Consider the following 27,898-nt stretch of genomic DNA (forward strand, 5'->3'; position numbering starts at 1 on the left):
AGTTATTCCCTGCATCCAGTTCTTTTGTGACTGCATCATAGTATCCAATCAAATTGGTCAGGCAAGACTTCCCCTTAACGAAACCATGGTGTGTCCGAGCAATAACTGATGTCTTGTCTAGATGATCCTGCAGTGCTTCTTTAACCAGTGCCTCCATTAATTTTGCTGGAACAGAAGTTCAACTCACAGGTCTATAATTACTTGTGTCGGCCTTTGATCCTCCTTTGTGAATTGAGGTCACATTTGCACATCTCCAGTCTGTGGGTACCTCCCCTGAGTCCAAGGAAGCTCTCATAATTATGGCTAAGGGTTTGCTTACTTCCTTTGCTGCCTTCTTTAATATAACTGGATAGATCCCATCCACCCCAGGTGCCTTTCTTGTGTTTCTCTTCAGCAATTTCTCCTCCACTTTGCTCTTAGTTATTACAAGATTCTATAGCTTACTGCCAGAGTTGAGTACACCTCTGGCATTCCCTGTCACTGAATAACTCCTCTTGTGTGAATGCTGATACAAAATATTCATTTAGTTTGTTAGCTACCTGAGCAGGATCATCAACAGTTGACCCATCGATATCAAGTGGACCAATCTGATTCAAACCCTTCCTTCTAGAGTTTACATAAGTAAAGAACTCTTTGCTGTTTTTCTTTGCATCCCTTGCCAAAGATTTCTCATAATCTGCCTTTGCCTGCCTAACCACTTTTGTAACTTGGTTACAGATCAACTTGTATCTGTCATAGGCTTCTGTGTCACGTGTTAATTTATATGTATCCCATCTCTGGTTGCCTCGCGAACATGCTGCTGCAGGAAAGAATCATCCAATAAATCCACAAAAGTCTTACTAGTGTGTGAGTGACCAAACCACAAGTTCCAGTCAATATCTGGGAAGTTAAAATCCCCCATTATAAGGCATTCTGATTTACTAGCCCACTCTATTTATCTGTAAAATTGTTCATTGTACTCATTCGAGTCATTAGGCCTATAACACACTCCTACTCTTATTTTTGCTTTTGCAGTGCTTATGTCACACCAAACTGACTCAACAGTGCACTGTTCATCTATATCAACTGGATGCACTTCTTCTGATTTTATGTTTTTCTTAATTAACTGCATAACACCTCCTCCCTTCCTATCCTGTCTATCCTTTCTGTACTCCCCAAATTCCAGTTCGGCATTCCTTATAACTGTGTGACACCACGTCTCTGCTATCCCAACAATATCTGCCTTTGATGTCTTGACTAACACTTCAAATTCATCAAATTTATTTCCTATACTTCAAGCATTGGTATACATGCAAGTATACCAATGCAAGTATACCCTGAAATCCAAATATCATATACTTGGATTTCAGGAAAGCTTTTGACACTGTTGCGCATAGAAGACTATTGTATAAATTGGAGCAGAATGGTATTAAATGTAAGTTGCTACAATGGATAAAAGGATAGTTGAGTGGAAGAAGACAGAGGTTCTAATTAATGGGTGCTGGTCTTTGTGGGCTAATGTTATTTGTGGAGTTCCACAGGGTTCGGTGTTTGGTACTCTGTTGTTTTGTATATTTATCAATGATATTGATGAAGGTATATCAGTCTTAATGTTGAAGTTTGCAGCAGATACAAAGGTTGGCAGGGTTTTTAATGACAGTAATGGCAGTATGCTACTGCAACAGGATCTAGATAATTTGGGCAGATGGGCTAAGAAGTGGCAACTGAAGTTTAACCTTGACAAATTCAAAGAAGTAACCCCAGAGAAACATACCAACTGTGTGGTACTACACTTAAGGTAGTAGAAAACGAAAAAGATCTGGGAGTAATTTTGCAGTCAGATATGAAGTTTTCTGAGCAATGCAGACAGGCTGCCAGGGCAGGTCGTGGGGTTTCGTCAATGATATATAGAAATTTTGCTAGCAGGGAAAGGAGGTGATTGTCCCTCTGAATAAGGTAATGGTCAGGCCGTGCCTTGAGTACAGGTCTGGAGGCCTCATTTTAGGGAGCATGTTGATTTGCTTGAGTGTGTACAGAGAAGGGCAACAAGATTGGTGAGGGGAATGAAGGGATCCTCTTACCAAGAGAGGCTTAAGTTCTGCAAATTGCAGTGGTCGGAGACTAGGCGTCTGCACGGTGATCTGGTTGAAGTGTATAAGGTTCAAATTAATAAAAGACAGATGTAGAATAGATGTGCGGAAATTTGCCTTTAGCCAGCGGGCGGTTAATTGCTTTAACAAACTTTCATCTGTCATGGAAGTTGATAGGTGAAATAAATTTAAGGAGGAACTGGACAGGCATTTGGAGGGAATGGTGTGATTTTTTTTTTTTTTTGGCTGATGCTGCATAAGCTCATACACTTGCTTTCTTGCATCAAATGCCACTACTACTAACCAATCTGGTGCCTCCGTAGCCAGGTGGGAAGGAGCAGCAGTGCGTAGCACATGCTTCTTGATTAGACCGTTAGACCAGGGTTTGAGCCCATCACCACCAAATATGGAGGATGGAGAAAGGTCAGGGAATGACATAACAAACAAACAAACAAACAAACAAACTAACTAACTAATCTGATAGGTCTCTATGATGCAATGACCAAGGATCTGGATGCAAAAAAAATTTTGACATTATATTCTTAGGTTTCAGGAAGGCTTTTGATACTGTTGCACATAAAAGACTACTGTACAAACTGGAGCAATGTAGCATTAAGAGCAAATTACTACTAAGGATAAAGGGATGGTTAAATGGAAGAAGGCAGAGAGTGGTTATCAATGGACACTGCTCTTCATGGACTAATTTTATTAGTGGAGTTGTCCAGGATTCAGTGCTGGGTCAGTTGTTGTTTTCAATATTTATCGATGATATTGATGAAGGTGTATCAGAGTCAGGTTTAAAGTTTTCAAATGATACAAAGGTTAGCAGTGTGATTAACACCAGTCATCATAGTGATCTACTGCAACAAGATCTAGTAAAATTTGGTTAATGGGCTGAGAGATTGCAGTTGAAGTTTAACATTGACAAATGCAAGGTAGTGCACATTGGTTGCAGTAACTGCAGAGTAACTAATCAGCTGTTTGGTACTACACTCAGGTTAGTGGAGAATGAAAAAGGTCTGGGGGAAATTGGCAGTCAGACATGAAATTCTCTGAGCAGTGCAGACATACTGCCAGCACACCCCATGGGGTTTTGCCAATGATGTACAGAAACTTTGCTAGCTGGGATAAGGACATGATTATCCCTCTGTATAAGGCCCTGGTTAGGCCACATCTTAAGTACTGTATATAGGTCTGTATGCCTCACTTTAGGGAGGATGTAGATCTGCTGGAATGGGTGCATAGAAGGACAACCAGATTGGTGAAAGGAACAAAAGGGTGCTCTTAACTAGAAAGGCTTCGGTGCTGCAAATTGCAGCATCTTGAGACCAGGCACTTCCAGTGAGATCTGATTGAGGTGTTGTTTAAAGGTTTTAATGGGAGTAAGCTGAATGTTAATGGTATTCTTCCACATCCTGAAACTACACACATGAGGGGACATAAATTCAAGTTGACTAAGGATGGTTGCAGGAGAGATGTCTGGGCAGCTGCCTTCAGCCAGTGGGTGGTTGATTGTTGGAACAGGGTTCCATCTGTTGTGAAAGTGGATTTGAATAAATTCATGGGAGAACTAGACAAATTCTTGGAGGTTATGGATGGGTGAACTGTTTTTTTTTTTTTTTTTGGCTGATGCAAATAAGCTTGCTTTCTTATATTATTTGCCATTGCTATTAATACTACCTTTAAAGCTTAAAGGTAGTATTAGTAGCAATGCACATAAAAGACTGCTGTACAAACTGATCATAATAGCAATGCATGCATATATACCATTTAGAAAATATAGCCTGAGCAGGATTCTGTGATGGATGAATAATAAGCTAGCCAGTTTCAGAGAGCATGGATAGATATGGAATGATGAAAACTACTGAAGATTATATCCTGCTACAAGGTGATCTCTAATAGTATTATAGAAAGGTTAGGATGGCAAAGGCAGATTGAGAGAAATCACTGGCTGAGAGAGCAAAAAACAGATGTTTTTCATGTATATGAATACTAACAAGGGAAGAACAAATTGGATCAGACTGCTCCATGGTGAGCGCGGAAGAATCTTAACTAACACAAATGATATTGCAGGTGAATTAAATAGGTGCTTTACTATTAGTATTTGTATTAATTGTATCTAAAATTACTTGAAAAAATAATAATAAAAATAATTCCCATTTCACCTTTGCATCCCCTCCAATAGTTTGGCTAGGTTTTCCTTGAATTTATTCAAACTATCCACTTCCACAATAATGGATGGAAGCTTGTACCAGCAACCAACCATGCATTGGCTGAAGGCAAACTTCCACATACCTGGTTTGCAACCAACTTCCTTAATTTGAATTCATATCCCTTGCATGCATAGTCTAAACAAGAGGAATAATCCCATCAACACTGAGTTTGCTAAAGCCTTAAATACCTCATTTGGATCAAGTCACAGGTTCCTAGACTCTATAACCAAATGCAATTTGCAGAACTGAAGCCTCTCTTGTTAAGATCACTCCTTTATTTTCCTCACCAGTCTCATTGCCCTTCTCAGTACCCATTGTTTGTTTTGTTATTTAGGAGCATTCACAACTAAGGCCATATTGCTCCGGGGATATGCAGTGGTCATTCCCTGACATTGCCTCATCCTCCGTATTTGGTGGTCATGGGCTCGAACCCCGGTCTAATCAAGAAACATGTACTGCAATAATTAAAGATCAACACCAGCCAAGGAATTAAAAATTTTTACTATAAAAATAAAATATACAGAATATAATGAAATACTGTGATACACTATCGGAAGACTAAAATATTACAATAAATTACGATAAACTACGATAAAACGTTAAAAATATACCAAAGCAATAAAATTATCTAAAATAAACTGGATTAAAAGCGATAAAACCTGACGTTTTCGGAGACTGCTGTCTCCTTCCTCAACAGTGTACTATTACTGAAATGACATCCTTAAGTAGCAGGCCCATGGCACTCATGCACGTGGTCGGTATTCCCCATGCGCGCATCGGAAACGGAAGTGGCTCGGGAGTGTGTCAAACAGAACCAGTCATCCCGTTTGAGGACAACCGCCTCAAACAGGGGGTGTAAATGTATCCCCCATCCCTGTTAATAGTATTACGACTGGATGAACCGATTCGCAAGCTCTCGAGCCACTTGCGTTTCCAAAATCCATGGGCATGGTCCGTAATGACCGCGTCTTCAGGGGAATCCAATGATGCTTCTCCCAGAAATGCTCTGCCACAGCAGATCTCGCATAATTATCAGTCTTAATAGTGGTCATGTGCTCCCCCAGACGGTCTTTTAAATGTCTCCCCCACATAACACTCCTCACAATCCGGGCACTTAATCTCATAGACCACACTACTAGTATAGTCCTGGGCTGTGGGATCTTTAACTTGAGACACCACTGTGTGCAATCTCTGTCCCGAAAGTTGCACACAGCAGGTCTGACACTCCCGCAGTGCCTGTACAATGAGTTCTGAAAGGCCCGGATAGTAAGGAAAGTATGCGGTAGCCACAGGGTCAGGCGACTCCCTACAATTGGACTCTACTCTATAAATATATTTGTCCAAGACCCACTGGGGGTACCCACACTTCCTGAGGTTTGCCATGACTCTGAAAATTTCCATTTTCTTATCCTCGGGGTTACTACAGTGGGTCCCCACCCTATTCAACAACGCCCTGGCTACACTATTCTTATGATGATAAGCCTGTGCCGAGCTGTAATAAACATACTGGCCATGGCACATAGGCTTTCTATAAATCGTTGTCTTTATTCTAGACCCATCTCAGCTAACCAGGACATCTAGAAATGGGAGGGACCCAGCTTTTTCCACCTCCAAAGTGAATTGTATAAATGGGGAGAAGCTGTTAAGTAAATTGAGCACCTCATTTTCCTTCCCTTTAAAAAAGGGGAAGGAAGATGAGATGCCCAAAGATGAGGGGCAACGTTTAAAAGACCATCTGAGGGAGCACATGACTGCATTTCTGGGAGAAGCAGCATTGGATTCCCCTGAAGACGCAGTCATTACGGACCGTTCCCATGGATTTTGGGAACGCAAGTGGCTCGAGAGCTTGCAAATCGGTTCATCCAGTCATAATACTATTAACAGGGACAGGGGGATATGTTTATACCTCCTGTTTGAGGCGGTTGTCCTCAGATGGGATGACCGGTTCTGTTTGACACGCTCCCGAGCTGTTTCCGATGCGCGCGCGTGGGGAATGCCGACCATGTGTCTGATGGACCACATGCATGAGTGCCATGGGTCTGCTACTTAAGGATGTCATTACAGTAATAGTACACTGTTGAAGAAGGAGACAGCAGTCTCCGAAAGCTTCAGATTTTATTGCTTTTAATCCAGTTTATTTTAGATAATTTTATTGCTTTGGTATATTTTTAACTTTTTATCGTAATTTATTGTAATATTTTAGTCTTCCGATAGTGTATCACAGTATTTCATTATATTCTGTATATTTTATTTTTATAGTAAAAATTTTTAATTCCTTGGCTGGTGTTGATCTTTAATTATTGCAGTATGGAATTTCCCAGCCCCATAGGCCTGTTTGAAGATATAAGAAGCGTGTACTATTCACTGCTGCTCCTGCCCACCTGGCTATGGAGGTGCCTCTCGGTACCCATTCAAACAGCTCTACAGCCTTCCTAAAATCAAGCCTCCAGACCTGTATGCAGTATTCCAAGTGTGGCCTGACCATTGCTAGCAGAGTTCCTGTATATCATTGACAAGACCCCATGAGCTACTCTGGAAGCCTGTCTGCACTGTTCAGAGAACTTCATATCAGACTTCATAATTACGCACAGGTTCTTTTCATTTTCCACTACCTTGAGTGTAGTAACACACAGTTGATACGTTAATCTGGGATTACTTCTACCCATATGCAGTACTTTGCATTTATTAATGTTAAATGTCAATTGCCATTTCTCAGCCCATCTGCCTAATTATTCTATATCTTATTGCAGTAGCATACTGTTATTAACCACCCTGACAACCTTCATATCATTTGCAAATGTAGATGTTAATCCTAATATACCCTCATCAATATGATTAATAAATAGGCTCAGCAACAAACCCAGGTGGACTCCACTAATAACATCAGTCCATGAAGAGCACTGTCCATTGATAACAATTCTCTGCCTTTTTCCAGTCTACAATAACTTTATCCATGACAGTGACTTTCCCTTAATGCTACACTGCTCCAATTTGTACAACAGTCATTCATGTGCAACGGTATCAGAAGTTTTTCCTGAAATCCAAGTATGCGATATCAAATTTATTTTTTGCATCCAGTTCCTTTATGACTGCATCACAGTATCCACTCAAACTGGTCAAGCAAGATTGCACCTTGAGAATCCCATGCTGTGACTGAAGTATATCAGCATTTCTGTATAGATGGTCCTGCGTTACTTCTTTAACCAGTGACCCCATTATTTTCCCTGGAACAGAAGTTAAGCTAACGTGTCTGTAATTAACTGAGTCACTTGTTGATCCCCATTTGTGAATTGGTAATATATTTTCACATCTCCAGTCCACAGAGACTTCCCCTGAATCCAAGAATATACTCATAATTATAGCTAAGGGTTTGCTTAACTCTTTTGCTGCCTCCCTTAATATGATTGGATCATCCCAACCACCTCTGGTTCTTTTTTATGTTCAGCTTCAAGAATTTATCTTACACTTCTGTTTCAGTTATCACAAAGTCATTTACCTCCCTGTTCGAGTTTAATAAACTTCTGGCATCCCCTTCTCCAAAAGCCTTCCTAATGTGTGAATGTAGCTGCAAGATACTTATTCAGCTTGTCAGCAACCTCAGTAGGATTGTCAACATTTGAACCATTGATTTCAAGTGAACCAGGGTGATTCAGCCTCTTCCGTTTACTGTTAAAATAAGTAAAGTCTTTGTGTTTTTCTTTGTATTCTTTCCCAGAGACTTCTTGTAGCTTACCTTAGCTTGCTTAACATCCTTTGTGAATTGATTGCAGACTAGTTTGTATCTGTCACAGGCAGATACAAACTATCACCTGATAAATTATATGCATCCATGCATTTTTCTTCTCTGCCACATGTCTCATTAGTTTATCTTACATTCATTTAAATCTAAGTCTCTAACAGCACTTTTAAATTGATATGAGAAGCTTAATGGCTTCTATGATTTACTGAATACAAGCAACCTTATATAGCATCAGCCAAAAAAAAAAAAAAAAACACCACCTTGTCCCATTTGACCCCTCCATTCACTCCAAAAGTTTGTCTAGTTCAGCCTTGAATTTATTTAAGCTCTCAACTTCCACAATGGCAGATGGAAGTTTATTCCACCAATCAACCACTCGCTGGCTAAAGGAAAACTTCTGCACATCTAGTCTACAACTGTCTTTCCTCAATTTGAATTTATATCACCTCAGATGCTGACACTGAACAATAGGAAGAACCCCATCAGCATTTAGCTTGCACAAACCATTCAAGGTCTTATACACCACACTGAGATCACTTTGCAGGTTCCTAGTCTCCAGACATCTCCTTTCTTGGTAACAGCAACCCTTTGTTCCACTCACTAATCTCATTGCTCTTCTCTGTACTCGTTCTAGCAACTTGATATCCTTCCTAAATCCTAAAATGAGGCCTCCAAACCTGTATGCAGTACTCAAGGTGTGGCCTGACCATTGCCTTATACAAGGGGATAATCACCTCCTTATCATTGCTAGCAAAATTCCTATATATCATTGACAAGACCCCATGAACTACTCTTGCAACCTGTCTGCACTGATCAAAAAACTTCATATCTGACTGGACAACTACCCAGGTCCTTTTCATTCTCCACTACCCTGAGTGCAGTACTGCACAGTTGGTTCATTACTCTGGGGTTACTGCTACCCATATGCAGTACTTTGCATTTGTCAATGTTAAACTTCAGTTGCCACCGCTCAGCCCATCTGCTCAACTTTTCTAGTTCCTGTTGCAGTAGTATACTGTCATTACTGTCATTAACAATACTGCTAACCTTTGTATCATCTGCAAACATAGACATTAGCCCTGATATACATTCATTAATATCATTGATAAATACAGAAAACAACATTGGGTCCAACACGGACTCCTCGGGAACTTCTCTAATAACATTAGTCCATGAAGAGGTGTCCATTGATTACCACTCTGTGTTTTCTCACTCAACAATCCCTTTATCCATAGCAGCAGCTTGCCAATAATGCCATACTGCTCCAATTTGCACAGTAGTCTTTCATGTGCAACAGTATCAAAAGCTTTCTTGAAATCCAAGTAAATGATATCAAAATTATTTTTTGCATCCATTTCCTTTGTCACCATATCATAGTATCTGATCAAATTTAATATAATTTAATATAATTAATATAATATAATCCTCCTTTAATATAACTGGATAGATCCCATCCATCCCAGGTGCCTTCCTTATGTTTAACTTCAACGATTTCTTCTCCACTTTCTTCTCAGTTATTATAAAATCATTTAAATCGCTGTTAGAGTTTGATAAGTTTCTGGCTTCCACTTCCCTGATTTTTCATGTGGGAATGTAGATGCAAAATACTCATTCAGTTTATCAGCTACCTTTGCAGAATCATCAACGGTCAGACCATCTAGACTGTAAAGAAATCTTTACTGTTTTTCTTTACATTCTTTGCCAAAGATTTGTTTTAATCTGCCTTGGTTGCCTAACATCCTTTGTGACTTGATTTCAGACTATATTATATCAACCATAGGCAGCTGTGTCTCCTGATAATTTATGTGCATCCCATGCAGTTTTCTTCTCTGCCATGAGCCTCATTAGTTCATCTGACATCCATTTATGTCTAAATCTTGAACAGTATTTCTTAGTTGGTATGAAAAGGCCTAAAGCTTCCAAGATTAATTCCCTGAATGTTTCCCATTTAGAATATTTGCTGTTCATAACATCATCAGTTGGTCTCACTGTACAGAATTTAAAAACTGTCTGAGACAACTGTAGTCACCTTTACAAAAGCAAAAACCATTTCCTTTATCCTTGATGGTAGTTACATCTTTGAGTAAATCCCACATCAGTACACTGTGATCACTGCCTCCTAGTGATTCCTTTTTCTGCAGATTCTTAATGCATGAATATTTCTTGCTGATAATTAGATCAAAAAGTATTATTCCTCTGGTTGCCTCTGAAACATGCTGTTGTAGAAAACAACCATCCAATAAATCGACAAAAGTCATTCTAGTGTGTGAATGACCAACCCACAAGTTCCAGCCTATATCTGAGTTAAAATCCCCTATTATAAGGCAATCAGATTTACTGGCCCACTATTTCTCTGTACAGCTGTTCATTGTACTCGTCAGAGTCATTATGCCTATAGCACACTCCTACTCTCAATTTTGCTTTAACCGTGCTTATGTCACACCAAACTGACTCAACACTGCACTGTCCGCTCATGTTAACTGGATGCACTTCCTTAGATTTTTGTGTTTATTAACTAACAGCATGATCACTCCTCCCTTTCTATCTTGTCTTTCCTTTCTGTGCATATTGAAATTACCCAAATTCCAATTCTGCAATCCTTATATCTGTGTGACACCATGTCTCTGATATCCCAACAATTTGTATTTGATGTCATGGCCAGCACCTCAAATTCATCAAATTTATTTACTATACTCTTACCACTGGTGTACATGCAAGTATACATGTACCTATTCTTACTTTTAGTTATCCTAACACAACTCATGTATTTACTTGTTCCATGATGACTCCCAGCTGTCCTTGAAATCTCCCAGTACCTCGCTTTCCAGATTGCTGCTCATTCCAGTAGAAGCAGTACAAGAATCACTTTCACCTCTGCCTGTGGCTACTGTTAATCTATTAGTTTGTGAACCCTCCCAAGCTAGCAGTTTTCCAATCCACCTAACACTGTCTTGAGAGCATTAGCAAATATTCTTGCACCCTTTCTATTTAAGTGTTTCCCATCCGTGTAGAAACAATCTCTCCTGTTAACAATGCTTTCCCTTCAGAATTTGTTGCTTGTAATATCATCAGTTGGTCTCTCTGTATATAAGTTTAAAAACTGCTGAGATTGCTGTAGTCTCACTCATGAAAGCAATAAACATTTCTCTTTATCATTTATGGTAGCTTCATTTTTAAGTTAATCCAACATCGATACACTGTGATCACTGGTGTGTAGTGGTTCTTTTATCTGTAGATTCTTAATGTATGAATAATCACTGCAGATAATCAGGTCAAGAACATTGCTCTCTCTTGTTTTCTCTCTAACATGCTGCTGTAGAAAACATCCAATAAATCTATAAAAGTCTTTCTCTTGTGTGAGTGACAAACCCACAAATTCCAGTCAATATCTGGAAAGTTAAATCCTCATTATAAGACATTATAATTTATTGTCCCACTCTGTTTCTGTGTATAGTTCTTTGGTTTAGTCATCCCAGTCATTAGGTCTATAACACACTCCTCTCATTTTTGTTTTCACACTATATATATCAGATCAAACCGAAGTGCATATGTCGCACCCATGTCAAGTGGAAGTATTGCAGAGTTTGTGTCTCTTAACTAAGAGTGGGACAATATGCACAAAAAAAGGACATAGTGTTGATTTTACAATCAACGCTATGTCCTTTTTTTGTACATATTGTACTCCCTATATTCAAATTCTGCATCCTTTATATGCAAGTGACAACCCTTCTCTGATATCTCCTCAGTGTCTGCATTTGATGACTTGACAAGAATTTCAAATTCTTAAAATTTACTTTGCGATATTTATAGAATTGAAACCTTTCATATTGAGGGGAAACTGTGTGATTGAAGCTGGGAAGCATGAAATTAGCAATATTGAAATTTGAGAAATTGTTTATTAAAGAGTTTATGGCATATACCCAGTTACTTTGATGGAAGTGGCAAGAGAGTGCATTGATTCATTAAGTTTAATTAAAAGAGCCATCTCTGGACTCAGGAAAAATTCCCTTGGATTGGAGAAGTTCCAGTGCATTGTTAATACATAAAGGCAGGTCAGTAGTAGCAAAAATCATGAAGCATCAATGATGATTGTAGTAAATCATTTAGATAGAAACGGAATTCTGAAGGAATCACATCATGGTTTTGTATGGGAAAATTAAGTTTAACCAACCTGGTTGGCTATTTTAATGAAGTCACTCATGAGATGGAGGTAAGACAATTTCAACAATTTTGATTTGGATTTCATTAAAGCAATTGACCAGTAGTGCACATGATGTTACTATATAAGCCAGAATCTGCTGGAATTGTGTGGAAAATCCTTAGATGGATCACAGGGTAGCTACAGGGCTGTGATTAATCGTTATTAGTTACTGTTGAAATTGGGCCATTGTAAGGAGTAGAGTTCCCCAGGCTGAGTATTGAGACCACTGTTGTTTTTGACTTTCTTAAATGCCATAGGGATGCAGGCATGATGTCAAGATTATTAAGTTGTTTATTGAATGACTTAGGTGGGCTTTGGGGATGATCAGGAAAGTGGCACTATGTTTTTATCTAGCGAAATTTAAGGTCTTACACTTGGATTACAACAACCTCAAATAATGTTTACATTTTTTGAGTTGAATTAAAAACAGTAGAAGAAGAGGAAGAAAGGGATTTGGGAGTTTGTGGGGTTTGAGAGACAGGAAATTCTCCGAGCAGAGTAAGCAGGCAGAAAGGAAGATCCATGGTGTCTCCTAGCAATGATTTATCAAACATTTACTTGTAGAGGTAGGGAGATCATTATCGCATCATATATGGCAGCTGTGAATGATTGCACTTGGAATCGTGTGTTCAAGTATGGCAATTACACGTTAAAAAAATATATCAAGCTTCTTGAAAAGATTCAAATGTGGGTGACACATCTTGTGAGATTAGCAAAGGAATGTGCGTATGAGGAAAGACTAAATGTATGGGCTACAGTTCTTGATAACTGAGCTCATTAGATAAGACCCTAATTTGAGGAGTATAAGGTTCAGAGAGGAGAAAGTAAAATGAATGAGTTAGAAATTTTCACTGTTATGAATGATTTCAAAACTATTGCTGTAAATTGAGATTGCAGGAAGAGGTTTAAACTGGATTACAAGAAGTTTTCTTTTAGTCAGCAAGTTGTTGATTACTGGAATAAATTGCTTTCCCAGCTGGTTTAAGCTGACAGCACACAGAAATTCAAAGCTAGATACATACTTACAGGAGCTCATATCGAGCATATATTCTCATGAATGCTGTATATGTGCATGATATAATTTATTTTAAAAATGGTATTTTGTTTTATTTTATTATTTCTTGTTATTTTTTAATTGGTGCAGCAGCAAATGCCTTGGGATTATTTGCATTATGTGGCTATTAGTAATACTATTCTTCAGTATAATCTCCTTCTGTAGCCACACAGCTGTTTCATCATACCTGCTAGTGATCAAAAGATTTTTGTAAGTTTTCTTTTCTGAATGCTTAGTAGTCTATTATGTTTCTTTGGATTTCTTGAATTGAGTCAAACTGGTTTCCTTTCATGCCCTGTTTTAATTCTGGGAATGACCAAAAGTTGCATCTTTGCCAGATCAGGTAAATAAGATGAGTGCAACATAACAGGAATGTTTTTGTCAGTTATAAATTGCAAGGCAAAGAGTGACATATGACATGTGCATCATTTATGGTGAAGAGGCTAACCATTTTGCTATATTTTGAGTAACTTACAATGGATTGCATCTCTCAATCATTTTAAAACATTTTGTTAGTAGGCTGCATTAACAGTGACATCTCACAGTATGAATTCTACTAAAACCATCCTCTTGTCATCAAAACATGCTGATTGCATTTTTGGCTTTGGTTGATTTTCTTTTCCATTGGGAGCTTTGAACCTTGGTCTTTGAGTCATATCCATACCCAGGACTCATTTCCTGTTATAAATTTTATTAAAAATGCTGGCTCCAACCAGCTTCCTTGAACAACTGAGATGAAATGAAAGCTTGATACAACCTTTGATCTCACTCAAGATCAAAGAGAAAATGTGGCACTTACTCACCTCATGCCCAAATCCTCAGTCAAAATGGCCTGAACCAAACCAAATGAAAGTGTCATCATCACAGCAGTTCCTCAAATAGTTAGTCATCAGTCTGATTGAATGAAGTACATGTGATGAATAAGAAAAATGACTATTCATTCAAAGCAGCTTTTTGCTAGACTGGTATTTAATTGCAGCATGATATACATACAATTAGTCCCGTCATGTCATGGTAGTAACAAGTTAAAATTTGTTGTATTCATGCTAAAAAGACATTGTCATAAGCTCCACTTGCAATCCTTTTGCTACCCCTATGTGTTTAAGAATTATAGATCATTCACCAAAGTGTTTTTTTTTTTTAAATCAAATCTTGTATTTGTTGGAATCTTTTTTTATTTCAAACTTCTTGTAATACTGAATTTACATATTCTCCAATGTGTACTTCTACTCTGTATTTGGAAGTGTCATCAGTAATATGTGTTTTGTAACATAAAAATATTAATTAATAATAGACAAGGAACCATTTTATATAATAATTCAAACATAAAATGAACATTATCCAAATTTTTATAGCAATATAATTCCCATTCATCAAGAAGAACCATAACTTTTTTAGAGACAAAGTTGAAGACAAAAATGGTGGTGCAGGATCTATCAGATCATTTTAACTGGAATTATTAGTAAATAATGTGTCATTTCCAAAACTACCAAAGTAAGGCTGTGTATATAATTAGTAAGGTTGCAGTTACTAGAGTTGCAGTTACTATCCATTAATCATTAATCATTAGTTCAAATATAGTACCTTATTAGTTCCTGAATAAAAAAAAAAAAAAAAGTTCAGCTACAGTAAGTAGAGTGAAATGTTAACTGTATTCATTGTCTAAAGCTATATATGCTGCCTTTTATCCAGCACATATATTTGTGTTTAAAATAATTGTTTTATTAGTGCAATTTTTAGCGACCCTGGGTGCCAAGCAATTGTGATGGAGCGTTTTCTCTGTGCTTAAGGTGCGATTGTATAAATGCAATTTATAGTTCTTTTAAGTTCCTGTCCTTAAGAAATTTATTTATTTAATATCAGCTACTGTTACAAAAGTACTTGTACAGAGCAAGAAAGGAAAGCTAACTTACTTTATATTTCATATTTCTATTGTTAACACTTACTACTTTATGCTTGGTCGCACCGTGCCTGCCTCCCCATGGTGGGGCTGGAAACATTGGCAGAACAGTTAATCTGCCAAGGGCCAAAACAAGCAATTATGGAACATAATGTGTTTCCTCCTCTAGAGCTGACAAGCTCTCGGCCAGACATAGAAACTGAACATGACACATCGCAACCCAAGAGGTTTAAAACAAACTCCTCAGTGACAGATTTTCCTGCATTTCTCATAATGCACTCTCTTACTGATCAGCCTCTGACTAAACTGTCTCCGTTTCTTATCCAGAAACATCTGGAAAGTCTGGCAGGATTTCCTAAGGCAGTCAAGAGACTACAATCAGGGAACCTACTAGTAGAAACAAACAGCCGGAAACATTGAGCATCTACTGAAAATTACAAATTTTGTTGGAATTCCAATAAAAGTTTCTCCCCATGGAACCTTAAACACATCAAAGGGAGTTATATCCAGCTGGGATCTATTGAATATCTCAGAGGAGAAAATAAGTCAAGAGCTTCAGGAGTAAAATGTAATTGCAGTGAGAAGAATCATGATTAAAAAGGACAATACTACAAGGAATATTATACTCACTTTTAATACCCCAAACCTACCTTCATCCATAAAAGCAGGTTATTTTCTTTGCTGCATTCGACCGTACATTCCTATTACCTTGAGATATTATACGTGCCAAAAGTATGGCCACTCTCAAACAGCATGTAGAGGAAACCCAGTTTGTCCCAACTCTGGGTCCTCTGATCACACTCAAAATGGTTGTTCTGCAACAGAAATGATCTGCCCTAACTATAAAGGCAATCATCCTGCTTATTCTAGGACATGTAACAGGTGGAAAACTGAAAAGAAAATTAAATTGTAAAGTATAAGATTGAAAATAAAGTAAGCTTTCAAGAAGTGAGGAAATTAATTTCTCCCAGTATTACTAAACATGCATATGCCAGTGTTGCGCAAAAATATCAATCAGTGGCCACCCAAACTGATGTTATGGTCCCTTCAAACACCTCAATTTCTGGCTGGGCATGAACCCTTCTCTCCCAGAAACAGTCTAATATCCCCAAGCAGTTGAACCAGGCAAGCAATACTGCTCTTACAGTACCAGAGAAATCTCCTCCTCCAATGATTGCTGCTGCATAAAATAATTGAATTTCAGAATAAAAAAGAATATTTAGGACATGTGGTTGTTAATTGCCAATACAATTAACTCATCCAGACAGGAAGAACCAGTCTTAGAAGAAGATATGGATACCAGTTGGCCATTCTTCAAAAAAGACAAAACCAAAGCCTGAACGCCATAAACCAGTCACATCAAAAAAAAAACAGTCAGATACAGCTTCTTTTACTAAATGCCATAATGCCTTATATTCTACAAATAGCAACTTTAATGATATTCAAGACTTAATTAACTCCTACTCTCCAGTTGGTTTCTGTATACAGAAAACCTATCTAACTTCTCAAATTTCTACCAGCATAAAGAACTATTCTATCTATCGATATGATCATAATATTTCAACTTCTGCCCGTGGGGGGGGGAGCATCTTGGTCAGCTCAAAGATCCTAACCAAGAAAATTGTTTTGAAAACTGAAATTAGAGTTGTTGCTGTACGTTCGAAAACCCAGATTGAGTTAACATTAGTATTAATTTATCTCCCACCAAATCATACCTTCTCTTACCAAGATCTTGAAAGCCTACTAATACAGCTACCCTCCCCTGTCTGTCTCTTGGGGGATTTCAATGGCCACCACACCTTATGGGGATCTACTAAATTGGATAGGTGTGGCCGACTGATTGAAACTTTTCTAGATAAGCAAAACCTTACCTTTCTTAAAACCGGTGCACCCACTCACATACAATTACCAACTGGACAAACTTCTCCAATCGATCTCTCAATATGCTCCCCGATTCTGTTTCCAATCATGGAATGGTCTGTTATGGACAATCCTGCAGGGAGTGGCCATTTTCTGATTATTTTTGATTTGCTCACTGCACAACCATTAGCCAAACCCTGCAAGAAATGGGAGTTCTCTGGAGCCAACCCCTGCTATCTGCAGCTAAATGTTCAATTCCATTGTCGAATCCCTAGTGCCGATGGCACCTTAACTATTGGTGGAATGAAGAATGCACAAAAGCAAAGAAGTTAAAAAATAAAGCATGGAATTTATTTCGTAGATCCTCAACCACAGCTAATCTTATCGACTACACGAAATTAAGGGCAAAAGCATGTCTCATTCAGAGGCAAGCCAAGAAGAATTTTTGGATTCAGTTTACATCTACAATAAATAGAAACACTAACTCTAGGTTAAATATGGAAGAAAATTAGACAGATTTCCGGCAAATTTCCAACCATCCCTTCAATTCTTTCATGGAATGGTCATGAACTCTCTGCTCCTGAGGACATAGCAAATGCCTTGGGCAAAACCTTTGCCCAAGTTTCTGCGACATCAATTTATTCCAGAGAATAAGTTGATGCTGCAGAAAATAAAGACAACGACTGAACAACATGCCATCAACTTTTGAACCTCAGTTTCCGTTCTGTATAACCAGCCTCTTCAATATGCTGAACTTCAACACTCAACAGTGCCACTGGGCCAGATGGAATATCTTATATCATGTTACAAATCCTTGGCGACAAAAATTTACAAATACTGCTAGTCTGCTATAACCGAATATTTATGGAAAACATTTATCCCAGCTCTTGGCATCATGCCACAGTTCATGCCTTTTTTGAAACCTGGATAAGATCCTACTAGTCTGTACAGTTACAGACCAATTTCCCTCTCCAGTTGCCTTGGTAAATTACTTGAAAAAATTATCCATAATCAACTTGTTTGGATCATCTAAACAGAACACCTAATGAGTAATCATCAGCATGGCTTTCGTAAGAACAGGTCCTCAGATCTCATGATCAAAGCTGAGTCTGCAATTCATAATGCCTTTGTAAAAAATGAACATCTTGTTATGGTTTCCATAGACATAGAGAAGGCATTTGATACTACCCGGTGTTGTTACATTCTCAGTGACCTTTATGCTCTTGATCTACGAGACAACCTGCCTATATTCATTAGGAACTTTCTCCAGAATCGTTCGTTCCACGTTTGATATCACAACTCACTTTCTGCACATTTTTACAAGGAGTGCCACAAGGGTTTGTACTGAGTGCAACCTTTTTTGCCCTTAGAATCAATTCCATCACAAAAGAACTTCCAAGTACTTTTCAGACCTACCTTTATGTGATCTCTCTATTTCTTGCCATTCTCAGAACATGAGATCCATTAATGTTAACTGCAGATATCCCTGAATAAAACCAAAGGTGGGCAGGATTAAATGGCTATTGTCTATCACAGCAGAATACTGTTGCAATCAACTTTTGTAATCAATGGAAAATGCATACAGATCCTGAACTTCAGATGTCAAACTTTACCATTCCAGTGACTAACAACATCAGATTCTTGGGATTAATCCTTTACAGGAAATTTCCCTGAACACATTAAATTTGTACATACTTCCTGCCTCAAAAAGCTGAACATAGTAAGAGCTTTATCTGCCTTGTCTTGGGGAGCAGACTGTACATCTTTTCTGCTCTTATATAGAGCATTGATCAGATCCTGTTTGGATTATGGTGCTCCACTCTGTGATTCTGCCCATAAGAGTACACCACAATGGCTGGATCCCATACAGCATAGTGCATTGCAGATTGCACTTGATGCTTTCAGGACATTTTCTACTCATAGTTTATATATTGAAGCTAATGAGCTCCCTCTTTACCTCTGCAGAAAAAGGCTGCTTCTTAAGTATGCAGCCCGAATAAAAAGTTGCTGGCAGCATCCTATTGAGCCACACCTCTTTAATCCACCACTCACTGCAAAATCTCTATAGAAACAAACCCAATAAAATAAGCCCAGCAGACTTACGCCTTGTTGGAATGTTTCTATTTTCAACAGGCAACAAGTAATGAATTACTCTCAACCACCTTGGACTCCACCTCCACAATTAACCTGCGATACTTTTCTTCCCAAGATGGGAAAGAATCGCCTACCAATAATCGATGTGAAACAACTCCATGCAAGCCATATTCAGAAATATGCTGATTTTTTTGCCAATATATACTGATGGCTTCAAATCACATTCAGCCGTTGCAGCAGTGGCAGTATTTCCTTCTACAATTATTTTGGTTTGAAAAAATTGTTGGCTGCTCTTCCACCTAAGTATAGCAGTTTCTCAGCAGAACTCCATACACTAAAATTAGCCTTAGAAAACTGAATCACTACTCTTCTGTAAAATACATAGTATACACTGACTTGCTCAGGCCCAATTACAGCAATGCAGAATTCCTCCTACAAGGTTCACCCTGTGTTAAATCAAATCAGAAGTCTCCTACTGCAAATTGAAGAACATCATCAATCAGTGACCTTTTGCTGGATCCCAGCACATTCGGGAATAAAGGGGAACAAACTTGCTGACAAAACTGCTAAAAATCAATCAACTTTTGATTAACCTCCATCATGTTCCAGCCTCCGACTACAATCACATCATACAAACAGTATGTCTCGCACAGTGGAAAGATCTGTGGAACACCCAAACCAATAATAAACTCTACCAGTTGAAACAGGACCCAAAGCTTTGGCACTCTAGCACACCAAAACAGTGTGTAGGGAAGAAGTGATACTTGCACTGACACGAATAGGACGTATCTGACTCACTTCCATCTACTCACAGGAGAGGATCCTCCTCAGCGTCCACACTGTTCAGCACATTTATCAGGGAAACATATCCTAATTGACTGCTCACAGTATCAACAGGACAGAACATCTGTCCTGCCTTCCCTGACAAATCTGCTAAGACCAATGACATTAAAGCATATTATTGGCTATGAAGCAAATATCAATGAATTTTTCTGTTTTCCGAAAAAAAAATTGGATTTGAAAGATCTCCATAATTGACATGAAGCCATTACAACTGAATTTTGTTTTTTAGCATTTCACTATGAATAGACGCACTATAGCCCAAGAAGCTTATGCGCCATTAAACCTCCATAACACACACACATGCAATTTTTAGCTGCCCTCACACATGAAGCACCTGTTGTCTTCATAACCTCAACATTGTCTGTCTAGTCTGCAGTGGTGCATTATCCTATAGGCAAAAATGACATCTGCCTAGGGCCTGATCAGAGGGGGGAGGCCCAAAATCATAAAGTGCTTTTCCTTCTCATGATTATGAACCACTCATAAATTTATGATCAATCTGTAAAACAAATTTAAAATTCAACATGATTGTAAAGTCTGTAAGAATAAGGATCTGTAAAAATTGATTGACTAAGAAATTTTCGTGGATTCAAAGAATATATATTTATCTTATATACAATCATACATTTTCATTTTGACTCATTTTTGAATTTGAAATTTGGATTCAAAAATGAGTCAGAATGTGAAACATTAAACAAAGTAAGAAATGCAAACTGTAATAGACTTGTTTAGTCATGCACTGTATATTAGTACATTGTAATGCACCTTGTACATGACTGAGTTTCCCCTACTATCTGCTCTTTTGCTACTACCAAACTTTCAGCAGTAGTATCACATGGCTATGTTCTAGTACTTAAACCACTTTAAAATTCACTTTATTGGCACCCCTGCTTTTGGTGATGTTATTTATGATGAAAAATCAATTTGCATAATGATTTTTCAATTGGAAATGCTATTTACAAGAATATTTGTAAATAGAAAATGATTCTGTCATTTTATCATTTGTACCAAATAAATAAGCATAAATGAATCATGCAGATATGACAGTGTTATTTTTATTGTCTTGTAAAATGATCCTATAAATAAAATGTTAAACATAATAAAAAACTAGTCTTATACATTTTATTTTTTAACCATAGGTGCAGAAAAAATTTTAAAAGAAACAAAAACTCCACCACCATCACCAGAAGAGCTGGGAGGTATATTTTATTCTAAATTTAATCCAGCATAACTTGTATACTTTATTATGTCAAAAATTCTGTAATGTATTTGATATATATAAGGTTGTAAGTTTATAAATATTTACTACACTAATTAACTAAAGCAAGTAATATAATGGAATAGAATATCACAAACAATACGAAAGAATATGCACCAAGTTTTGTTTCAAGCAGGATGCTTTAGCACAAATTCATGAGTTCATGGTAACGTTCCTCCAGCATAATCAGTCATGCAAAGTTGAGAGCATCTCTCATTTTCTGAACAGTTAACAGAAATACTACGATGATTGACCTAGACTTTTTTCTTATAAGAAACACATACATAAGACTGGTATACTATCAGCTTCTTTTCATGATATTCTTCCTGTACACTGCAAAGTTTAGTCCATTGTCATGGCAAGCCATGACAGTATCGAAGAAAGATATAGGCTGATCACATAGCCACTTCAGGAAAACAGTGCTTGAATTAACCTGCTTTGAATTTATGCCCTTGCAGGTGCTCATTCATTATCCCAAACAATTGAAAAATCAGTGGAAGCTAAGTTCAAGCTGTGAAGAAATATGGCTCATGATTTCTCAGCCCAATGTTGCCAGTGTCATTGTCATCAAACTTTCAGTATGCAAATCATGCAACGGAATGATCTGCTTTGTTAGTTTCAAAGACTTTTCTTAAGAAAATATCTAATTGGCATCCATATCTCTAATATAGGACATTAATTTTTCAAACATTACTTCTGATTCTATCACCAGATATTTCTCAGTGGAAACAGATTAGCTTCTCAAGTAGCCATAACTTAAATTTCTTTAAAATATAGTTCCCTCTAGAAGGAATGGGATGAATCAGGTTGGTCCACTTTATATTGATGATTCTACTGTTTATGATCCTGCTCAGATAGTTGACAAACTCAACGAGTGTTTTTCATTTACATTTACACATGAAGAATTCTGTAGGGAAGTGGAGGACAGAAGCTTATTAAACTCTAACAGAGAGCTGAATGATTTTGTAATAACTGAGAGCAAAGTGGAGGACAAATCGTTGAAGTTAAATATAAGAAAGACAAGTGGGGTGGATGGGATCTATCCAATTATATTAAAGGAGGCAGCAAAGGAAGTTAGCAAATCCTTAGTCATAATTATAAGAGCATTCTTGGACTCGTGGGAGGTTACCACGGACTGGAGATGTGCAAATGTATCCCCAATTCACAAAGGGAGATCAAAGGGTGACACAAGTAATTACAGACCTGTTAGTTTAACTTCTGTTCCAGGGAAAATAATGAAATCACTGGTTAAAGAAACATTGCAGAATCATCTAGACAAGACTGCAGTTATAATTCAGACGCAGCATGGATTTGTTGAGGGGACGTCTTGTCTGACCAATTTGATTGGATACTATGATGTGGTCACAAAGGAACCGGATACAAAAAAATAATTTGGAATCATATACTTGGATTTCGGGAAAGTTTCAATACTGTTGCAAATGGTAGACTGCTGTACAAATGGAGCAATATGGCATTAAGGGCAAGTTGCTAAATTGGATAAAGCGATGGTTGAGTGGGAGACGACAGAGAGTTGTAATTAATGGACACTGCTCTTCTTGAGCTAATGTTATTAGTGGAGTTCCCCAGGGTTTGTTGTTGGGCCCATTGTTGTTTTCTATATTTATCATTAATATTGATGAAGGTATATCAGGTTTAATGTCAAAGTTTGCAGATGATACTAAGGTTGGCAGGGTTGTTAATGACAGTGTGCTACTGCAACAGGATCTAGAAAAGTTGGGCAGATGTGCTGAGATTTTTTGTTTTTGGTTTTATTGGCGCATTAGCTATTAAGGCTATAATGCACGATGTGCTGAGAAGTGGCAACTAAAGTTTAACATTGACAAATGCAAAGTACTGCATATGGGTAGCAGTAACCCCAGAGAAATGTACCAACCGTGTGGTACTGCACTCAGGGTAGTGGAGAATGAAAGAGACCTGGGGGTAATTGTGCAGTCAGATATGAAGTTTTCTGAGGAATTGCATGCCAGAGCAGCTCGTGGGGTCTTGTTAATGATATACTTTAATTTTGCTAGTAGGGAAAAGGAGTTGATTATCCCTTAGTATTAGGCAATGGTCAGGCAACACTTTGAGTACTGCATGCAGGTCTGGAGGTCTCATTTTAGGAAAGATGTAGAATTACAAGAATGAGTACAGAGAAGGGCAACAAGATAAGTGAGGAGAACGAAGTGGCCCTCTTAACAAGAAAGACTTAATTTGTGGAAATTGCAGATCTGGAGACAATTCACTTGTGAAGTGATCTGATTGAGGTGTATAAAACCTTGAATGGTTTGAGCAGGCCCAGTGCTGATTGGATTCTTCCTCTTGCTCTAATTATGAACCCGAGTGGGGGCATATATTCAAGGGGAAAGATACTTCTAGAATAGATGTGCAGAAATTTGCCTTTAGTCAGCGGGTGGTTAATTGCTGAACAAACTTTTATCTGTCATTGTGGAAGTTTATAGCTTAAATAAATTCAAGAAAGCGACAAACTTTAAGAGTAAATGGAGAGGTGAAATGAGAATTTTTTTTTTTTCTTTTTTGGCTGATGCTGTATTAGCTTGCTTTCTTGCATCATATGCATCTACTAGCACTAAAGCTATTATCTTTTCTCAGTCATAAATTTCTCTCACAGATAAACTTAGAATATTCTACTGAAAAGAATTTTAAAAATTTTAGGACGCATTATAATGATCTTTGCAGAATCCTTTCATTTAGCATTAGTAGAGGCTTATGATACAAGAATGCAAACTTATATAGCATCAGCAAAAAAAAAAAAAAAAAAAACCTTCTCATTTCACCCATCCATTCACTCCAGATGCTTGTCCAGTTCTGTCTTGAACTTATTTAAGTTGTTGACCTTCTTTACGACAGATGGAAGTTTGTTCCAACTATCAACTACCCGCTGGGTAAAGGCAAATTTCCACACATCTATTCTGCAATTATCTTTCCTTAATTTCAATTTATGTCCCCTCAGGGTGAGTAATCTGAGCAAGAGAAAGAATCCCATCAACTTTGAGCTTGCTTGAACCATTCAAGGTCTTATACACCTTGGTCAGATCACTTTGCAGGTGCCTTGTCTCCAGACATTGCAATTTGCAGAACTTAAGCCTATTATTAACAGCAACCCTTTGTTCCACTTACCACTCTTGTTCCAGCAGCTCCACATGCTTCCTAAAATGAGGACTCCAGACCTGTATGCAGTACTCAAAGTTTGGCCTGACCATTGCCTTATACAAGGGGACAATCAAATTCTTATCCCTGCTAGTGAAAATTCTGTATATCATTGACAAGACCGCATGACCTACTCTGGCAACCTATCTCCATTGGTCAGAAAACTTTATATCTGAGTGCACAATTACCCCCCAGGTCTCTTTCATTCTCCACTACCCTGATTGTAACATCACCCAGTTGGTACATTTCTCTGAGGTTACTGCTGCCCATATGAAGTACTTTGCATTTTCCAATTTCAAACTGAAGTTGCCACTTCTCGGCTCAACTGCTCAACTTTTCTAGATCCTGTTGCTGTAGTATACTGTCATTAACTACCCTGCCAACCTTCGTATCATCTGCAAACTTTGACATTAACCCTGATATACCTTCATCAATATCATTGATAAATACAGAAAACAACACTTGGCCCAACACCTAACCACGAGGGACTCCCCCTAATAACATTAGTCCTATGATTACCACTCTCCATCTTCTCACACTCAACCATTCTTTTATCCATTGCAGCAACTTGCCCTTAATGCCATACTGCTCCAATTTGTACAATAGTCTTCTATGTTGCTCGGCTCTGCATAGGACATTGTCATATTACACACTCTTTTTTGCTGAGGGCTGATGACCCTCCTATGTGCGAGCAGTGCGACACCATTTTATCCGTTGAACATATTTTATGTAACTGTACCAGTTTTAGAAATGCTCGTTTTACTGCTTTTAACCATCTGACTGAGCCGTATACACTCAGTCAGATTTTATCCGACAATGACCATGTGTCTGCTATTTTTAGTTTCCTAAAAACAGTAAACCTTTTTACTCATATTTAAAATAAAAAAAATCTTATTATTTTAAGATTTATTATTGTTACTTGTTTACAAATATTTGTCTTTTACAGTTTATAATTGTTTTATACCCTGACTTAGTGACCTAATTCATTAGGTCACTAAGTCAGGGTATTCATTAGGTCACTGGATGACCTAATGAATACCCTAATTCATTAGGTCACTGAATGTTTTACTAATTTTTTTGACAAAGTTTTGGCGCATTATAGCCTAAGTTGCTGATGCACCAATAAAACTCAACTAACTAACTAACAAGTCTTCTATGTGCAACAGTATCAAAAGATTTCCTAAAATCCAAGACATGATATCACAATTATTTTTTGCATCCAGTTCCTTTGAAACCATATCTTAGTATCCAATAAAATTTGTCATACAAGACTTCTCCTTAACAAATCCATGCTGTGTCTGAACTATAACTGCAGTCTTGTCTAGATGATCCTGCAGTGCTATTTTTAACTAGTGACTCCATAGTTTACCCTGGATCATAAGTTAAACTAACAGGTCTGTAATTACTCGTGTTGCTCTTTGACCCCCCCCTTTTGTGAATTGAGGATAGATTTGCATGTCTCCAGTCCATGGGGACCTTCCCTGAGTCCAAGAAAGCTTTCATAATTATGGTTAAGGGTCTGCTTACTTATTTTGCTGATTCCTTTAATATAACTGGATAGTTTGCATCCGCCCCAGGTGCCTTTTATATGTTCAATTTCATCAATTTCTCCTACACTTTGCTAGAGGGGAAATTGATACACATATGAAGTTATTACAAAATCATTTAGCTCCCTGCTAGAGTTTGATAAACTTCTGGTGTTCTTCTCCCTGGATAACTCCTCATGTGTGAATGTAGATGCAAAATAGTCATTCAGTTTTTCAGCTATCAAAGCAGGTTTGTCAACAATCAAACATTTGATATCAAGTGGACCAATCTGATTCATCCCCTATGTTTTAGAGTTTACATAAATAAAGAAGTCTTTTCTATTTTTCTTTGCATTAAGATTTCTCATAATCTTCCTTTGCTTGTCTAGCCTCCTTTTTGACTTGATTACAGACTAGTTTATATCTACCATTGTCTTCTGTGTAACCTGATAATTTATATGCATCCCATTCATATTTCTTCTCTGCAATGGGTCTCATTAGTTCATCTGCAATCCATTTAGCCCTAAACCTTGAACAGTATTTCTTAGTTGGGACAAAAAGCCTAGTAGCTTCCAAGATTACTTCCTTCAATCCTTCCCATTTAGAATTTGATATTGGTAACATCATCAGTTGATCCCATTGTATAGAATTTAAACACTGTCTGAGACCACTTTAGTCACCTTTATGAAAGCAAAAACCATTCCCTTTACTCCTGATGGTAGTTATTTCTTTAAGTAAATCCCACATCAGCACACTGTGGTCAGTGCTACCTAGTTGTTCCTTTATCTGCAGATGCTTAATGCATGAATAATTACTGCTGTTAAACAGATCAAGAAGAGTACTCCCTTTGGTTGCCTCTTGAACATGCTGTTGTAGGAAACAATCACTCAGTAAATCCACAAAAGCCTTGCTAGTGTGCGAGTGACCAAACCCCAAGTTCCAGTCAATAACTGGGAAGTTAAAATCTCCCATTATAAGACATTCTGATTTACTGGCCCACTCTATTTCTCTGCACCATTGCTCATTATACTCATCAGATTCATTAGACCTATAACACATGCCTACTCTCATTTTCCATTTCCCAGTGCTTATGTCACACCATGCTGACCCAACATTGCATTGTCCACCAATGTCAGTTGGTTGCATCTCCTTAGATTTTATGTGTTTCTTAACTAACAGCATGACCCCTCCTCCCTTTCTATCATGTCTATCCTTTATGTACTCATTGTCCTCCCGAAATTTCAATTCTGCATTCCTTATCTCTGTGTGACACCGTGTCTCTGATATCCCAACAATATCTTCCTTCGATGTCTTCACCAGCACCTCAAATTCATCAAATTTATTTACTATACTCCTGGCACTGGTGTATGTGCAAGTATACATGCACCTATTCTTACTCTTAGTTATCCTATCACAGCTTATGTATTTACTTGTTCCATGATAACTCTCAGAAGTCCTGGAAATCCCTAGCACCTTGCTTTCCATGCTGCTTCTCATTCCAATTGAAGGAGTGCAAGAATCACTTTCACCTCTGCTTGTAGTTACAGTTAATCCATTAGTAAAATTAGTCTAAAAATACCCCCCAAGCTAGCAGTTTTCTGACCCACCTAACACTGCCTCGATAGCATCAGCAAATAATCTTGCACCCTTTCTATTTAAGTGTATCCCATCGCTGTAGAAACAATCTCCCCTGTTAACAAGCACATACCATGTTGAAAAAATTTGTACCCCATCAGCCTTGCACAATCTCCCCATATCCAAATTGATTGACAAGGCTCTCATCATATACTCTCTCCTATCATGTGTTGTCAGAATTGCAGATACTTTGAAATTTATCTCTTAACTTGCAACTTGTTTCAAGATAGAACTGTACTTTCTAAATAAGTCTGCAGATCTCTTACTTTTAATGTCGTTAGTGCCAACATATACAACAATATCACCCTTTGTGCCCTTAAAAGATGATATCTGCT

At 37.9% G+C, this 27,898-nt stretch overlaps 1 protein-coding gene across 1 annotated transcript in view; it reads left to right on the plus strand.

Annotated features, from left to right (window-relative positions):
- The window catches only part of LOC150088120 (uncharacterized), a 1,786,788-nt gene that overhangs the window by 1,411,754 nt on the left and 347,136 nt on the right, over window positions 1-27,898 (plus strand). The window contains exon 35 of the mRNA XM_090370030.1: window positions 21,113-21,172. Coding sequence (XP_090226156.1) covers window positions 21,113-21,172 — 60 coding nt within the window. The remainder of the gene's footprint in view (window positions 1-21,112; window positions 21,173-27,898) is intronic.

The sequence above is a fragment of the Mastigoproctus giganteus genome, chromosome 3 (genome assembly GCF_048544385.1).
Source record: "Mastigoproctus giganteus isolate SK-2022 chromosome 3, ASM4854438v1, whole genome shotgun sequence".
Taxonomy (NCBI): domain Eukaryota; kingdom Metazoa; phylum Arthropoda; class Arachnida; order Uropygi; family Thelyphonidae; genus Mastigoproctus; species Mastigoproctus giganteus.